General features: G+C 44.2%; 1 protein-coding gene across 1 annotated transcript in view; it reads right to left on the bottom strand.

Moving 5' to 3' along the window:
• SCN10A (sodium channel, voltage-gated, type X, alpha subunit) overlaps positions 1-17,733 on the bottom strand; it is a 192,634-nt gene that overhangs the window by 62,257 nt on the left and 112,644 nt on the right. The window contains exons 17-20 of the mRNA XM_006869181.1: positions 17,012-17,152; positions 14,798-14,921; positions 13,726-13,880; positions 5,466-5,639 (exon numbers count right to left, since the gene is read on the bottom strand). Coding sequence (XP_006869243.1) covers positions 5,466-5,639; positions 13,726-13,880; positions 14,798-14,921; positions 17,012-17,152 — 594 coding nt within the window. The remainder of the gene's footprint in view (positions 1-5,465; positions 5,640-13,725; positions 13,881-14,797; positions 14,922-17,011; positions 17,153-17,733) is intronic.

Below are 17,733 nucleotides of genomic sequence, written 5' to 3'. Positions count from 1 at the left end.
ATCTTCTCATCTTTAAAGATGTAGGGAAATTTTCTTCCTTTCGCTGTTCAACTATCTCCCTCTATTAACTTCTCTGATTCTTCCTGTTCCGGAATGCCAATAATTCTTAAGTTGTTCCTCTTCATGTTATCCAGCATGAACCTTAGACTCTCTTCAGACTTTTTATCCTTTCTTCTGATTGCTCTTCTACCTTAGCAGCATTGACAGATTTGTCTTCCAGCTCACTGGGTCTGGCTTCCATCTCTTTAATTCTCCTCCTTTCCTTTTTCATTGTATTGTCCATTTCTGATATTTTATTATTAATCATCTGGACCTCATTTTGCAGGTTTTGAATTGTTTCCAATGCTGTATCGATCTTGTTTGATTCCTCTTGTAGTACTTTCCTGACTTTTTCCTTGTTTTCCACTCCTTTTCGGAGCATTTGAATTTGTTTCCATATCATTCTTCTGAATTCCTTCTCAGACAAATCCAAAATCTGCTCTTCCTCTTCTGGAAAGCCTTTGTCTGTCTCTAGCTTCTTTATCTCAGTTACTCTTTTCTGGTTTTGGACATGTTTTGAGATCTTACGTTGTGTTTTATTGGTAATTTCCAGTAGTTATGTGAGTTTTTAATGCTTAATTGGATATTTGTTGCTGTGTTATTAAGATTACTGTGTGTCTCCTGGTGGATATGATCAGGAGATAGGCTTCCCTTTTCATATGTAATACTTAGCAGCTGTTATTGGCTCTTGTCTCAATGGTGTAATATTATGGGGTATGCTTGTAGCTTGGCTATATGGCCACGATCGCTGTCTCTTCTTGGATAATGTATGGAGAAAAAGCTCCCACCTCCAGGAAAAGAGTGTGATCAAAAGGACCAAAAACAGAAGCAATATAAAAGCAGAGACAAAAACCACCACTTTGAAACAAATATAAAACTGTGGCTGATTGGACAGTTGCCTTGCTACACAGGTAGTGTGTGTGCACCATAGAGGCCACCAACAGTGGGTGGGGGTGTCCACTAGCTCAGGCCCCTCCTCTAGTCACCACTATAGAAGTGCTTAGATAGCTATTGAGAAGTTAATGGGAGAAAGACTGTCTACTATTCTTGTCTATGGAGGTCAGTTAGGTATCTGCGTGTGCCTAGCGTAATTCTCAAGATAGATGTGTCCTTTTATGTTGGGGTTTAAAGATTGTTCATATGGTTTGTCTGTCAGACCTGACAGGCCTGCTTTTTTCTTGCTGGATATGCCGGAGTAAAGGGTCCTGCACAAGTTAATTTTTGGGCTGCGACCAGAGGCTGACGTCATAAGCAGCTGCCAAAGAATTTGCCTTTAGGTCCCATATGATTTTTTTCTCTCTGTGCCATGGGAAAACTGTGGGCTCAATGCTGGACTTTTATTTAGGGGTGCACACCCAACCACTGAAGCGTCTAGGCTGGGCAAGGAAGGCACGACAGGGAAGAGGAGGAAATAATGTGTAGAATCCCCCCACATTTCCTTTTGCAAATGTCACTGCACTGCTTTTAGGCCAGTTCCCTGTGCTGTCTGGCTGTAGCCCCACCCTCTGAACTCCGCCTGGGCGGGGTGGCCTCAGAGGAGTCCCATGTCTAGCGTACTTCCTAAATCACAGTATTTTCCTTTATACCATGATTTTTTTCACTGGCGTGTGCGGGAAACCAACACCCTGCACCTTATGCTAGATCCAGAGTTCTGGTGCTGTTCCGTGAAAGCAGCTTCTCTGAGTTTTCAGTCCCTCCCCCATGGAGCCTGTCCTACCTGACTGTCTCAGCAGCTGCCAGAACCAGAAATCTTATATACGGTTTTTGCTTGCTTGCCTGGGAAAGCTGCTCATGTGCAAAATCTGCAGTGGGAGCAGTCAAGGGTTGGGACCTTTCCAGCACAGTTTTGTCATTCCAATCCCAGCTCCATTTTCTACTAAGGCATCTCCAGGTCCCTGGAATGGATTGTTCCCATCAGTACTCCAATGTAATTTTGATTATGAATATGCCGCTGTCTTATTCCTAACTTTCACTGGTGATTTCTCACTTTTGGGATAAGCTCTAGACTCCTTGTCTTGGATTATGTAGTCACAGTCAATTTTTTTTTTTCAGCCTTTATTCATGTGTATACTCTACCTAAACCAATTTTTTTTCCTGACCACACCTATATCTATGCCTTTTCTCTGGGTCATCTTTAATCAATACTGACCTCTCCAGTCCTCTTCACACTCACTGAGACCCTGTTCATTTATAAGCCCCATTGCTCATGCCATCCCCAAAATGAAGCCTTCCAACCATTCTCACCCTCCAAGTCAAAGCAGGCTCATGCCTCTTGCATTTCCAAGACACTAATGTCTTCAGCATCCCCCCTGACAATATGTTTACTTCCTTCTGTGTGTATTATTTGCTGGAAGAATTAAAGTATAAACACCTGCATATAGGGAATATGAGGGGGCTTCAAGAAGTTAGTGGGAAAATGGAAATAAAAGACAATAGAACTTTACTATGAACTTTTTAATATCCCCTTATATTTATATTTTGATTCTTTTCAGAGAACTTTACAAGGCAATCCTATATTCAGTAGTTGTCAGTATAGATGGAAGGAAGGGGAGAACGAAGGAAGAACAACTGGACAGAAGACTGAAGGATGATTACACAGAATTAAAAAGATACCATGGTTAATAGAATACTTGATTGTTGAGGATAAAAGAAGAAAGAAAAAGGTTCAATTGCAGGATGGATGAATGGATGGGGGAAAGATGGCTGGCTGAATAAAATGACTATTAGATGAATGGAAATTTGGATAGAATGGATAGATCTAATAGACATCTGAATGGATGAAAGATTAATTAGATGAATAGATGGATAGCTGAAACAAAGGAAGGAGAAGAGATGAGTAAAAGAAAAGGAAGGATGAGTGGTTTAAAGGAGGAATGGAAACATAAAAGAGTTAATGGGTAGAAGGATGTTTGGAGGGTAGTTGCATGAATGGATGAATAGGTGATTAGATTATTGGATAGCTGTATAGCAGGATGGATCAAAGGTCATATCAAAAGTTAGAATGCTTAAAGGGTAATGGATGGTTGGAAGGAAGGGCGATTAGGATACATGGATGGGCAGAAAGGAAGAAGGAAAGAAGAAGGGTAATGGATGAATAGAAGGAGAGGACTGATGAAGACAGATAGATAGAAGAAGAAAAGGTGGATGGATGCTTGGAAGGAAGAAAAAAGGTAAAGATAAATGCTTGGAAAGATGGATGAATGGAAGGAAGGATAAATGATTAGAAGGAAGAAACAGTAAGAGGATGAATGGATGAATGGGTTACCATTTAAAGTGATTAGGATTAAAACGACTGAGAACTACACAGGCATGACAGTGCCCCTAACAAGGGTGGGTAGCAAAAGCAAAACATTGTATCTTCATTTATGAATAATGATTTTATCTGTATAAAATTATCACCTGTGATTCACACCTCAGGCCTCCCAGTCTTATGATCACAGGACTACTGTGGGAGGACCTGCCAACACAGGAGCCTGGACAGAATGTTCTGTACTGGACTCCATCCAGCTTTAGGAGGCAGGCACCAAATACAGACACATTTCCTGAGCACCTTCAATATGCAGACCTTGGGGCTAATAGTTGGAGTGGGGGAGGCCAAGAATAACCGAGCACATGCTTCACTCTGTCTGCAAGAAGCCTCAGAAGTACATCAACGAGCAAATACCTCATATAGCCATGCTGCAAAACCAAGACGACAATAGGCTGGATAGTTAGAACAATGAAGTGTTTAAGAAGAGGGAGAGATCACTCCTGACTTTGGTGGGGTGGGGTAGGAAGGCTCTTGGGAGACTTTGAGGAAATGGTCCTCTTATCACTTTAAGGAATCACACATCCATTGTGTGGTGGGCAGTTGGTAAATTTCCTAATTCAGGCATTAATGACCACAGGCTACTGTAAGTCTGAATACAAAAACTCCACCAATGACATGGTATTTCCAATTGCTTCACATGCATGTGAAAGTTACACAGTAAATAAGGAAAACCATAGAAGAACCAATGCATTTGAATTATGGTGCTGAAGAAGAATATTTTAAGTACCGGGGACTACCAGAAGAACAAACAGTTCTATGCTGTGAGAAGTACAGCCACAATGCTAAGTAAGGATTATACAACTTCATCTCTCACACTTTGGATATGTCATCAGAAGGTATCATTCTCTGGAGAAAGCCATCATGCTTGGAAAAGTGGAGTGTCAGTGAAAAAGAGGAAGACCTCCAACAAGATGGGTTTGATACAGCGGCAGCAGAAATGGGCTCAAACATAACAATTTTGAGGATGGTACAAGACTGGACAGTATTTCTTTCTGTTGTGCATAGGGTTGCTATGAGTCAGAAGCAATTTGATGGCACCTAACAACAACAACAACAACAAGCCCATTACCTCTCCAAAGGGACACACTCTAGAGGAGTCAGTGGTATAAGCTCTGGTTCTCAACCTGAGCTCCCCCACATTGGAAATGTCTGGGGTATTTTTATAAAATACTGATGCTTGGGCCTCATCCAAGAACAATATAATCAGACTCTCTGGTTAGCAGGTGATTGAACAGTACAGTTAGGATTATAACCACTTGAGATGGTTAATGTTATGTGTTAATTTGGCTGGGCTATGATTTATTTGCAGTAGCTTAGCAGATACTGGACTGATTGGTTTTCCATAATGTATTATAATAATGTTTCAGGATGTAATCGAATGTGATCAGCCAATCACTTCAAAGAGGACATTCCCTGAGGATGTGGCTTTCACCCAAATACAAATGGATGTTCTGAAAAGTTCTATCTAGTTCCTGGGACATTATGTCTGCAGAAGTCTCTGATCTGCCTCTTTACCTGTAGAGTTTGGATTTGCCAGCCCTTGTAACTCCATGAACCAATGACCTGCAGATTTTGGGTTCATCTGCTCCGTAACCATGTGAGCGCCAGCAAAAGTCTCCAGCCTGCCTTCTGACCGATAGGTTTCAGACTTGCCATGCCCTACAGTTGCATCAACTATTTCCTTGAAGTAAATCTCTTTTTCTCTCTCCCTTTCCATATATAGACACACACACCCCTCACTGGTTTTGGTATTCTAGAGAAACCAAACTGAGATACCATTGAATCAGCAGATTGTGCTGTGAAGTCCTTGGGCCATTAAACCTTGAAAGCTTTGTAAAGTAATCTTGCTTTGGGTGCAAAATGCAGAGGGCAGTAAGTGGTCATTCTGCCTGAGAACACAACTGAGGGTCACCATTGTGCCAGCATCATATGCTGCCTGGACCTCAGCATTCTCAGGTGTGCAAGGCTCTTCTCAGACTCTTTGCTAACTAAATACTTGAAACTTCTTTGGAATAGCCCTTGAGGAACAGTCTTAAGAGCTTCCTTTGCAGAAGCTTCAGTAATCAGTCAGAGGTGGCAACCCCCTTGCCCCACGCATGCCCACAAAGTCACTCACGTTCACAATGAGGAAGTCCAGCCAGCACCAGGCGTTGGTGAAGTAGTTTTTGAAGCCATACGCTACCCACTTAAGTAACATCTCGAACACAAAGATGAACGTGAACACCTTGTCTGTGGACTCCAGCAAGGCTTGCACATTGGGCTTGGTGTCAAGGTAATAGTCTTCAAAGGCCTGGAAGAAGAGAGCAGAATGGCAGGTTATCTAGACATGCAGCACAGGTGCCAAGGCAGACAGAGGAGGACACAGCTGGTCCTCCCCACAGCCCCTGGGAAGATAGCTGGTGACCTGCTTGCAGGTATCATTTTGCTTTCTCTGCCCTGAGGAGGTGAAGGTGGGGTTGTGGAGGAGGAACCACTGAGATACAAATGCTGACTTCCTCAGAGCCAACCAGAACACGTAGCCCTGCTCAGACTTTGCAGGGGAGCTGAATGCAAGTGAGAAAAGAAACCTTCTGGAACTGGATTTTGGAAGTGAACCAAAAGGATGCTAACAGTGACTTGGTTTAAAAATAACAGCCATAAAGGATGTTCACAAAACTGAAGAAAAGAGTGTTCTATCTCTCTGGTAATCAAGGAAATGCACATGAAAAGAAAATGCCATTTTTCTTCTATCAGATTGGTGAGGATGAAAAAGACTGGGGAGAAACACCCCAGGGCTGATGTGATTGTGGGGAAGCTGCTACTCTCATCCAAGATGGACGGGAGGAAAAACCAGGTCAGTCTTTGGAGAAGCCAAACTGGTCATATGATTCAAAGGCTTTAGAGAGCCAGACGTTTTACCTCCAAGAATCCATCCCCCAAACATGCAGTTGAGGCTGTTGGTGTCCTACCTAGATCCTCTCTACAAGGCCAATTTTGCTAGCCTTCAGCAGCTGTGAGAGTGGGCTGTTAATAGTATGCAGATGCTTCCTTCCTTCCCCTGAGAACTTTGCTGAATGGAAAGCAACTGCCTCCAGCTGGGGAAATGCTTAGGCGGTTACATCCTTCCCCTGGGACATCCCAAAGTTAAGGTAATATATAGGTTCCAAAGGCTACTGGCTGGCCTCAAAGTGGGACATCTCTGTGGAGATGTTCCTGCCTCCGAGCTCTCAGTGGGATCAGGCTGAGGCTGGATTTCATGGGAATCCACATCTTTCATGAGCAACTTTCTATATTCTGGCTGCCTGGGTGGTGCAAATGGTTAACATGCTTGGCTACTAATCAAAACGTTGGTGGTTTGTGTCAACAGCAGAGACGCCTTGGAAGAAAGACCTGATGATTGTTTTTTGAGCGATCATAGCAGATGAAAACTGTATGGACCACAATTCTACTCTGGGCTTCCATAGTTGGAATCAGATTGACAACTGATTTTTCACCCTGGTGTGTGTGGTGCAGTGGATTAATGTGCTGGACTGCAAAGTCGGTCTGAACCACAAGGTCAGTGGTTCAAGCTCACCAGTTGCTCCTTGGAAACCCTATACAGGGTCGCTATGGGTCCGAACTGACTCGACGGGATCTAACAACATTCTATTTTGATAAGAAGCCCTGTTAGTATTGGGCTGCCAACTGAAAGGTCGGTGGTTCAAACCCATCAGCTGCTCTGAGGGAGAAAGCTGAGGCTGTCTGCTCCTGTAAAGCAGTACAGCCTCCGGAGCCCTAAGGAGCAGTTCTATCTGTGTGATAGGGTTGTTGTGAGTTGGAATCGACTCAGTGACAGTGGGTGATCGATCCTGCTTCCCTCACAAACGTCACCTGACAACACCCCTTCAATAAAGTACTTATACAAGAATCTCTGCTTCAGCTTCTTCTACGATTGGATCTAAGATGGGACAAGAATCCAACTCTTCAGAGGAGCACCCAAAGGATATTTGCTGCACATTAGAAGTAAATGTTATTATTAAGTGCTATCATCTCATAGCAACCCTATATTGAGTTTCAGAGGAGCATCTGGTGGGTGTGATCAATTGACCTTTTGGTTAGCAGCCCAGTGTTTATACTATAGCGCCATACCAGGAGTCTAGAAGTAAACATGTTGTTAAGTGCCATCAAATCATTTCTGACTCAGTGAGCCTGTATAGGGTTACCAAAGACCGGTGGGTGGGTTTGAACTGTCGACCTGTGGTTAGCAGTCCAGTGTTTATCCTACAGTGCCACCAGCACTCCATTAAACAAGATTGCTGTTGTTGGTAAGTGCTGTTGAATTGGTTCTGACTCATAGCAACCCTGTATAAGGTTTTTGAGGAGCAATTGGTGAGTTCGACCTGCTGACTTTTTGGTTCAAACTAGCCTTTGCTTTATAGTCCAGGGCTTTATCCCACAGCACCACACATTACTGAGAAAATGTCCTATCTTACAGAATGCTTACACATGGCTTCATTCATTTTCATATTTATGTGTTACATGCACAAGAAATTTGAAGGAAAGTACGCCAAAATGCTTTCAAAGTGAACTTTTCTCGGAATGATGGGAAAATGGGGGACTTTTTTCTTTTGCATTTTTGTATAATTTCTCAGTTTTCTAAAATTTTATTTTGCACTTTAGTTTGTCAGATAAAAACACATAATTATTATTTAGTGCTCAAAGTAAAAGCATAAAGACAACTAAATTTAGTGTAAGCATACCAATTGCTTGTGGAAGAAGATAAGAAATAAAGAGGGTAGCTGTTGGGTTGGGCCAGCGCTGGGGCAGGAGTAGTTGTTGTAAGGTCTTCCAGCTAGGAATGTGAAGAAGGAGCAAAGGAGGAGAGAAAATCCACTGGGAGAGATCTGTGTCCATGAGGAATTGAGGTCATGAGGTCATGAGGAACACACCCAGTGTACATACAGTCCATGAGATTAGTATTTTTATCAAAGAAGACAGTCAGGAGAGAAAGCACTGCATAGCCCTCTCCTGTCCTGAGAATTTGGCCTCCACCCATTGCTGTGCTGAGGTTGTTGCAGTCATGGTGGACGTGCCAAGACAACGGACAGATCCCATCATATCTGCCAACTCGATTGAACCCAAGATGGCCCACCAGTCCCTGCTCGCTGATTTCTTTTTAGTTTTTTGAGTGGAAGGGGCAGGTAGCAATAAGGAGTTAGGGTTAGCGTTTCAGGTAGCGTTATGGTTAGGACTAGGCTTAGTTTTTGGGTAAGGGTTAGGTTGGGTTGGGCTAAGCAAGAAGTCAGGCTTGGGTTTTAGGGTCATGATGGTGTGCTTGAACCACTGACCTAGAAGTTCAAACGACTTTGCAGTCTGACGTATTAGCCCACAGCACCACACCAAGACTCCTCTAGCAGGTGAATATTGAGGGATTTGTCCTCAAGTTCACCAATTCAGTAGTCCATTGACTCAATTCTACTTCTCTGCTCTTTTCATGTGTTATCCATTTCTGAAATCTTAATATTAGCCTTATGGATTTATATTTGCTGTTTTTGTATGGTTTCTAATTTTTCATTTATTTTGTCAGTTTGCTCTTGTAATGTTTTCCTGAATTATTTTAAAGGTTTTTTTCTGTGTTCTCCTTGCTTTCATCTGTAGCTTTCTTGATCATTCTCTTAATTTGTTGGAGGTATCTCAAAATAATTCTTTTATATTCCTTATTAGGTAGCTCTGATACCATTTCTAGTATTACATTTTCTGACTCTATATTTTGTTCACTTCTTTGAACCCCTCAGTTTTTTTTCATCATGTAAGCTGAAATTGCCTGTTTTCTCTAAGACATTGTGGTGTCGTATTTATTTTAATTGATGATTGTATGATAGTATGGAGTCCTGGTGTGGCGCTGTGGGTTAACATGCTTGACTGCAAAGTCAGTTTCAACCTCAAGGTCATTGGTTCAAGCTTACCAGTTGCTCCTCGGAAACCCTATACAGGGTAACTGTGGGTCAGAACTAACTCAATGGCTTAATAACAAAAATGCTAGTGTATTCTTATGCACACACTTCTTTCCTGGTTGATGTGACAGAGATTAAAAGTGCTTAACAGTTCTTTGTCTGATGTTTGTGTAACATAGTTCAGGGAGGCTTTGTCTAATGCTGCCTGCTAATTATCATTGGTCAGCTGGTATAGGATTAGGTAGTGGGTCCCAGATAGGCGGACCATTGAAAGCATGAGTGTGACTGGGCTGTAGGGTCACAACTGCTATCGCTCCAAAACAGACAACACAATAAAAGATCCAACGAGATGAAAATTCAGGAACTTCTAGACATTGGGATGGTATACCCTGGGATCCAGTCCCAGGCAGAACAGAGACTTTGTAGAAAGGGATGTCACTGGCTTTTGGGCTGGTCACACTCTCAATCACCAGGAGGGTGTGTGGGGAAACAAGAGAGAACGATGTCCCCCTTGCCAACAACCTCCCATTGACAGCTGCCTGCAAAAGCTCAAGATGGCAGCAGACAGTACACATGATCTGTCTTATCTCTCAATGCTCCTGGGCAGCTTCCTCTCCCAGTAGGCACTCAGTCCACCTCTCTATCCTTTCCTCTGAAGCCCAGGATTCCATAATCACCATCTGTATCTATTTCACTTGGTCTTCAGCGTTCTTGTCGCAGAGGTATGCTCAGTGTGTCTGCCTGCTTTGCTATCTTGCCCCAGAACCCAGTCTCTCCTCTTTGAAATGCTTTTCTCCTTTGGGTTGTGTCATTGTTGCCCTAGTTTTCCTCCAACTTCTCTGCTTTTGCCTTCTCATTCTCATTTGTGTCTCCCTCAGGCTGAGGCCACACACTGAACACCCTTCCTGAGACATCTGGCATTTAAGTGGGTGACCAGACATTTAGTAGGCAGGTTGCTTTCAAGGACAAATGAAGAACAAGACAAGTGAAAACAACTGGAGCCATGAATTAGCAGTGTGGGGCAGTAATCCTAGCCTGTTAATCTGGGACCCTGATAGATGCCTTCATGTCTTTGGGTTTTGACTTACTCATCTGAAGAAAGGGCACAACTGGGGATACTGAGTCCTCCTTGTGTAGACCAGGATGATTATTTAATTGTGTAATGAGCTTACATCATAGCATAAAGGAGCTATCTTTCCTTGTCCTACAAAGCCTGATGTTAAACAAATTGCTCAGGATGGACTTCCTAACTAGAAACCTCTATTTCTTGCTATTCAAAGGGTGATGTGTGGACCATCTACAGCAGCATAACCTGGCAGCTTGTTGGAATTGCAAATTCTCAGGCCCCACCACAGAGCTACAGAATCAGAATCTACATTTTACATGCTCCTCGGGTGGTTCAATTTTGAGAGGTATGCTATAATGATTTGCCTCCAGCTTTGAAGGAGTGGCTTGAGGTTATTAGGTGGAAAGCCAGGATGCTTTGGGATCATACAGATATGAGAGCAAAGCTAGGTTTAGCTACAGAAAAGCTAGGTGTTCTTGGCTATGTCCTTTAAATTCTCCTCTGCATTGCAGCAGATTATGTAGTGTCTCTTCTAGCCATAGTCTTTGTAAACTCTTACCAAATGACGTTTTCCTCATGGGTCTGGGTAAAAGTAGGTGGGGAAGATGATACTAGATTAAACGATTCAGTTGTGAGTGTTAACAAGGCTAATTGTGATTGGTCAATTTTATTATCCTGGTGGTCAGACAGTGAGCCATCTCAAGCAGACGGGGTATGAGGGTGAACATCTCACCACCATCAAGGAAGAAGATGCAGGAGTGGAGGACTTCCTTTGGACCCCAAGATCCCTTGTGCACTGAACCTCCTTGATCCAGGGACAGAAATCTGTGACATGGAGGAGTCACAGAGGGGTGGCAGAGGAGCAAAAGCCAGAACACTAAACAAAGTGGTGTTCTGGCTTCCCAGGCCAGGGAGCAAGTGAAGCTGAGTGGCTTTGGGCAGGAGGCTCACTTGTGGAATGGAGTGCCTCCAGGCATTTAATTGGGGACCTAGGTTTGCTGACTCATGGAGCCAGAGCTTAGTACCTTCTGGCTGAGGGTTTTGGTGGAATGGAATGCCCTTTGGGCACTTATCAGTGCTGAAAGCTTTGAACATTGCCTAAGCAGGGCAGAGGCTAAGGGACTGAGGATTTGAGAGGTCTGCCTGTAGGCATGGTTAAGGAGACACTGTCCTGACTGGAAGAACCGTGCCCTGAGCATTTCTGACCCTGACTTGTAATCTCTTAACTTCCTTAGTAAATCCCTAACTTGTAGTTCTATATGGCTATCAAAATGAATTATTGATTCTAGTTGAGAAGAATGTGTTGGAGAGATTGTTGATGTCAGCAAAGAATCAGCAAAATGTAAATTCCTATGAAGTGGAGGTCAAATATATCCCAGACTTCCACATTCTCCAAGCTGGCGTATTACTCCATTCCTGACATCAATCATTCTTCTTCCCCTGAGCATTATTCTTCTCTTGTTTGGATATGGCAATTCACTGCAACACCTCACAGAACGCATGAGCTGTTGTTGTTGTTGTTAAGTGCCGTCAAGTCGGTTCCGACCCATAGAGACCCTGTACAGGGTTTCCGAGGTTGTAAATCTTTATGGGAGTAGAAAGCCTTATCTTTCTCCCGCAGAGCGGCTGGTAGTTTCGAACCGCTGACCTTAAGGTTCGCAGCCTGATTGGTAACCACTATGCTACCAGAGCTCCTTACTAATGGAAGTAACAGCTGTACTTAGTGTTAAATGATTTATTAAGGAACAGGGTACAGCTCAGGATCTAGATCAAGAAGAATGTAGGCAAAGTCTCCCTCCTTTCCTATAGGAAGGCTCTTAGCTCATCTTGGTCATGCAAGCCTTCTTCCTGTCCCCTCAGGGATTTCTTGGCCCTGCCCTCAGTCACTGGCAGTTCTACTTCTGGGCCTTCTCCAGGACTCTTGCTGTCTTAAGTGTTATAGTTCTTGACTGTCTTCTAACTCTTTTAGGAGGTTCCTTGCCTCACCTCTCTCTCTACTTTGTCCCTCTCTGTTTCTCTTTCTGCTTTTTTCAGTATCTAAAACCTATGTGGGGCTGACTGCATATGTATATACAATGTCTTGTCAACTTCAAGGCAGGCCTCTCCCAGTGGGGGTCCACACACTGACCAATCCCCTCTCAATAGGCCACAGATGTTTCATTTGCAAAGTAGGTTACAACTCACACATTTACATAATCTATTGACCAATTTCAGCAAGGTGCATACCATTCATGGGCAGGCTGCAGCCCAGAATCAGACAAAAAGTTAAAAAAAAAAAAAAAAAGTCATGAAACCAAGTGTATGATTTGTTGAATGCAAAACGGATTATCTGCTCTGTAAACCTTCACTGAGTTCACAATAAAAAGTTTAAAACAATACAAAAGCTTAAGTTGCCAATCAACCTGGGCAAAAGAAACAAATCCTCCTGGGTAGAAATTTTGGGCAAAGGTAACTCCTTTGGTCTCAGGGGGAAAATGTCTCAAGTTGTTTTCCAAAGAACCAAGACAAAAGGCCACATAAACTAATTTCACCACAGTCGGTTTTCCCATCTATAAAGGGGAATGCATTCACTTCTTGTAATATTTATAGCTAGATTTAACAGGCTATGACATGCCAGGGCACCTGAGCATCTAGGTAGTCCTGCTTTAAAAGGTATCCTTAATTGAAAGCAGGAATGCAAACAGAAACCTATATACCAATGTTCATTACAATTCCCCCTCCACACACACACAGTAGCCAAAAGGTGGAAACAAAGTATACATGAACCTAGAAAACATGTTAAGTGAAATAAGACAGTCACAAAAGACAAACGCTCCAGAAACTCACTTAAATGACACAAACAACTATACAGAAAATAAAGATTATTAGTGGTTACCAGGGCTGGAAGGAGTCCTGGTGTGGCACTGTAGGATAAGCCGTGGATTGCAAGATTGTTTGTATCACAAGGTCAGCGGTTGAAACTCACCAGCTGCTCCTCAGAAACCCTATACAGGGTTGCTATTAGTTGGAACCGAATGGAGAGCACTTAATGACAACAAGCCAGGGCTGGGAAGAAGGGATTGGTTAGAGGTATTAAATTTATAAGGATGGTGGAATAACTTGGAAAAAGATAGTGAATATTGTTGTATATTACAAATGCAATCCACACCACTGAATTTTACATGTATAGATCATAGAATTCACAAACGCTTTGGTGTGTATGTATGCGTTTACCACAGTTAAAAAAAACAAAACAAAAGGTGTCCTTGCACTGGGCTTTAGTTTTCCTTCTAGCTACAGGATGGGGGTTTTCAGCTCAGGAATCAGGGGAACCCACTGATGTGGCTCTGGGTCTCTGGTTTGTGGGGCATCCTCTCTGGAGTACTTTGTGGTGGGGACTCCCTAAGTCACCCTCTTACCAGCGCTCCACTGCTGAGAAGGATCATGAAGATGATGAAAGTCTCAAACCAGCTGTGCTCCACGATGCGGTAGCAGGTTTTGCGTACTTGCCAGCCCACACCCCAAAGAACCTTGGTGGTGTCCACTTTGCAGCAGGGACAGCGGCGCATGCAGCCTGTGGAAAGATGGGATTGACGGTGGGTGATGTCCCATTGGATAGGGGACTGTTCCTGCTCTAGCTCTTCCAATTCTCTACAACCACTCTGCTGGGCAGCCCACTCTCTACCCCTTTGGAGAAGAAGTACTCTCTGGAATATGAGAGGAGAGGGGTCTTCCTCATTCAGTCTCTCAGTACTGCCTTCTAGGTTCCTCCCCATCACCCATTTCCGATCCCCTGACTTACAGATGATACCAAGGTCCTTGTCACTATGTCTACTCCTCTCATGTTTCTCTGGCAGCTAGGAGTTTAGTCCACGCTGGACTGAGGGGTGATCATATGGGACGGATCCTGAGTCTACAGTCAAGTAGAACTGGACACCCAGTTATATTTGTAAAAAAAGATCGAGACCACCATTACCTTCATTAAAGTGATGAACTGTTTGTCGTTCATTCATCGTACAGACATTTATTGAGAAGGTAAGTTAAGATACAGGTTCTGCCTTCAAGAGTTATATGAAAAATAAAGGGAAACAGACATGCGCTGGCCCTCCGCTGGGTCTTTTATGTACTCCGTCAGGAGCTCTTAGACTGGTGACTACCTTTTCTCTTTTCAACCTCAGGGAGGCTGCTTTAGAACTCAGCAAGATGCTTTTGAGCGTGATGATGAGACACGCCCCTACTGTTCTTCTGTTTGCCTTGTCTGACACGGTGTGTGGCAGAGATACTGCCATGAGACTTCTGTGAGTGGTGGGCAATTTTTTTGACCCTGGCCCCTTCAAGTCTCGGGGGTAAAGGTGTGCAATAAGAGGCCCTATTTGAGTCCTGTGGATCCCATGTGAGGGTGCTGGACAGGATGTATCCAGATGAGTCAGTGTTGACCTGGACTCTGTTCTCCTATTATCTCTGTGAGGAGGCCTGCAGTTGCCACTTTACCTTCTGTGAAACAGTCATCTGGCTCTTCGAGGTCATCTGCCAGCTCTGGGATCTTCCTAAGCATCTCCTCAGGATCTGGGCAGTCTACTGTGCTGCCTTCTGAGGAGCTCGCGAAGTCCACCACCTGCAGGACAGAAGCACAGGGCAGCGAATTCAGTTCTCTGAAGGGCCCGGTGGATCTGCACAAGTACCTACACAGCAAACTGGCTAGGAGCTTTGAGGTACAGGGAGAGCCCTGTGGGCTTGGGGCCTGCTGAGGCTAAGGTGTTCCTCATGTGTTTGGTGCCGTGCCAGCTAAGGTCCCAGAGGTTCAGCTGTGAGAGGCTTCAAACCCCTGGGTCCCTGATGGAGGGCTGGCAATGACCCGAGACACCGTAATTACACCCATAAAGACTCTCAACATTCTCTGGGCTTGAATATTTAATCACGGAGCAGCACTGCAGGGGCCTGGTGCCCTCCTGGCAGCGCCAGCCCTATAATGTCTCCAGATGAATTCAATTAGGAGTTAGTTGAAGCTGCTCTCATATTAGCAAACCTGATAGCCTTGCTAATGGACCCAAATGGCAGGGTGGGTCTCCATCTGTGGCTGTCAGCCCCTCCCTGCCTGTCCAGGGTCATGGAGTGAAAAAAAAGCAAAACCAACACCCAGCAGTTGTGTACTGAAAACACTGAGGAAAGGGGGGTGGGGGGGGACACACACAAAAATAACCCAACTAGCCAGGGAAGTCCTTTGAAACCTTCCAAGAAACATAGTGTCCGTGTATTGAATGTGACCACACTTGTCCAGCAAAACCAAGTGGCTTATGTTCCACAAGTCCCACCTCAGCTGCCCTGTCACCTCACTCAGTTGTGGTCATCCAGGAGCTAACATTGCTCAAGCTGAAGGGTTTGATGGCTTTGATAATGAATTACATCTTCTTTATCATTTACCTAAGGAACTCTGGTGGCATCGTAGGTTAAGTGCTGAGCTGCTAAGAGCAGGGAGAAAGATGAAGCTAGCTAGCTGCTCCCATAAAGAGCGACAGTCTCCGAGACCCTAAGGAACACTTTCACTCTGTCATATAGGGGTGCTATGAGTTTATTTGGGTTTTTGTCTTTACCAGGAACCCTGATGGTGATGCAGTGGTTAAGCACTTGGTGGCTTACCGAAAGGTTGGTGGTTTGAATTTACCTAGTGGAGTCCTGGTGTGGCGCTGTGAGTTAATGCGTCAGATTGCAAAGCCATTTGAACTACAAGGTTGCTGGTTCAAGCTCACCAGTCACTCCTTGGAAACCCTACACAGGGTCGTTATGGGTTGGAACTGACTCGACGGCACTTAATAACAAAAAGTGGCCCCATGGGAGGAACGACCTGCCAATCTCCTCCCGCAAAGATTGCAGCCTAGAAGACCAGTCCCATTCCGCTGCCTGAAGTTACTATGAGTTAGAATCAACTCCATGGCACATAGCAACAGAATTCAAACTGTTAAATCTAGAGAGTTAGCTCTTTTCCTATAGCTTGTTTTCTTCATAGATTTTAAGTGATGCCACAGGTTTATTTTTTTCCTCTTGTGAGACATTTTCGGTCTCGAATCTCTTCCTGCTCTGTCTCTGTCAGACTGACAGTTCACGACTCACCTATAGACTGAGCTCCCCAGCATGGTCTGTTTTTGGCTAGAGAATGTGGTGATGTGGACAAAAGAAAGCAGAGGAGACAGGAAAGACGTCTTCACCCATAAACAACTACAACTTTCATCTGCTGCCTTTGAAACATATTTAACTTTCTTTGTGTATTTCCTTTGTTACCTTTTTTCTTAACTGTCATCTTCTGGGCACTTAGTTGGTTTCAGGCAGGAGCCAAACACTTGACAAGCAGCAACTTATTGAAGCCTCAAAATAATCCTACAAAGTCGGCATTAATACTCGGTTTCGGAGAGAAGCAGAGGCTCAGAGAAGTTAAGGAACTTGTCCCAGTCCCCACAGCATGTGGATTCTCACACTTTCCTGCCATACCTACAACCAGCTGGGGTCCAGGTTGTGACAATGGTATGCATAGTGCAAGTTGAAATTGTGCTGAGAGGTACAGAGACTGGACAGACACTTGAAAATTCCCAGGATGAAAAATGAGTTTATGCAGTCTCATGCAGTCTGCACTGCGCTCCTTGCCCTGCCTGCCAGCTGCACTACCCACGAGCCAACTGGCTATCCAACCTCTCTAGTACTCCACATACCTACCTCTGCAGGATCCTGGGAAGCAGTCTTATCTCTCCACTTCTCCCCCAGGTACAGAGCCAGGTCCTCAGAAGACATTCCAGAGCCTGGGCTCCTGGGTGCCAGGTGGGCCTCATACTTCCCAACTTGCTGCAGCTGCTCCTGCTAGTGAGAGAGTCCCAGCTGGGTACTTGGATTCACATTTAGCCGAGCATTTCTAAATTTAGAGAGAACTAGTCCTGGTGTGGCACTGTAGGATCTGCACTAGACAGCTTACTACAAGGTTGGCAGTTCAAGCCCACCAGCTGCTCCTTGGAAACCCTCTAGAGGGTTGCTATAAGTCAGAACCAACTTGAGACCACATAATAACAGCAACAGTACAGCACAGACAGACAGAGTCAAGGACCTACTCTCACATACACAATATATGAATACTTATGTGACGTGAGCATGAAGCTTCTACATCCAGATAGATTTGGATTTGACTTTTGGCTCTACAATCTGTGTGACATTGTTGTTGTTGCTAAGTCCCTCTGAGTCAATTCCAACCCATGGCAACCATGCATAGGGTTTCTGAAGAGCACCTGGTGAGTTGGAACCCCTGATCTTGCAGTTCAAACTGACTTTGTGATTGAGTGCTTATCCTATAGCGCCACACCAGGATCAGCGAAGTTAAATAACCTGATCCTTATTTTCCCCACCTGAAAAATGGAGAAGGCAGGCCCTACTTCATTTGGTTACTATGA

Source organism: Chrysochloris asiatica, unplaced genomic scaffold, assembly GCF_000296735.1.
Source record: "Chrysochloris asiatica unplaced genomic scaffold, ChrAsi1.0 scaffold00127, whole genome shotgun sequence".
NCBI classification, from domain to species: Eukaryota; Metazoa; Chordata; class Mammalia; order Afrosoricida; family Chrysochloridae; genus Chrysochloris; species Chrysochloris asiatica.
The sequence above is the reverse complement of the archived record's forward strand: the minus strand, read 5'-3'. Positions and strand labels throughout refer to the sequence as shown.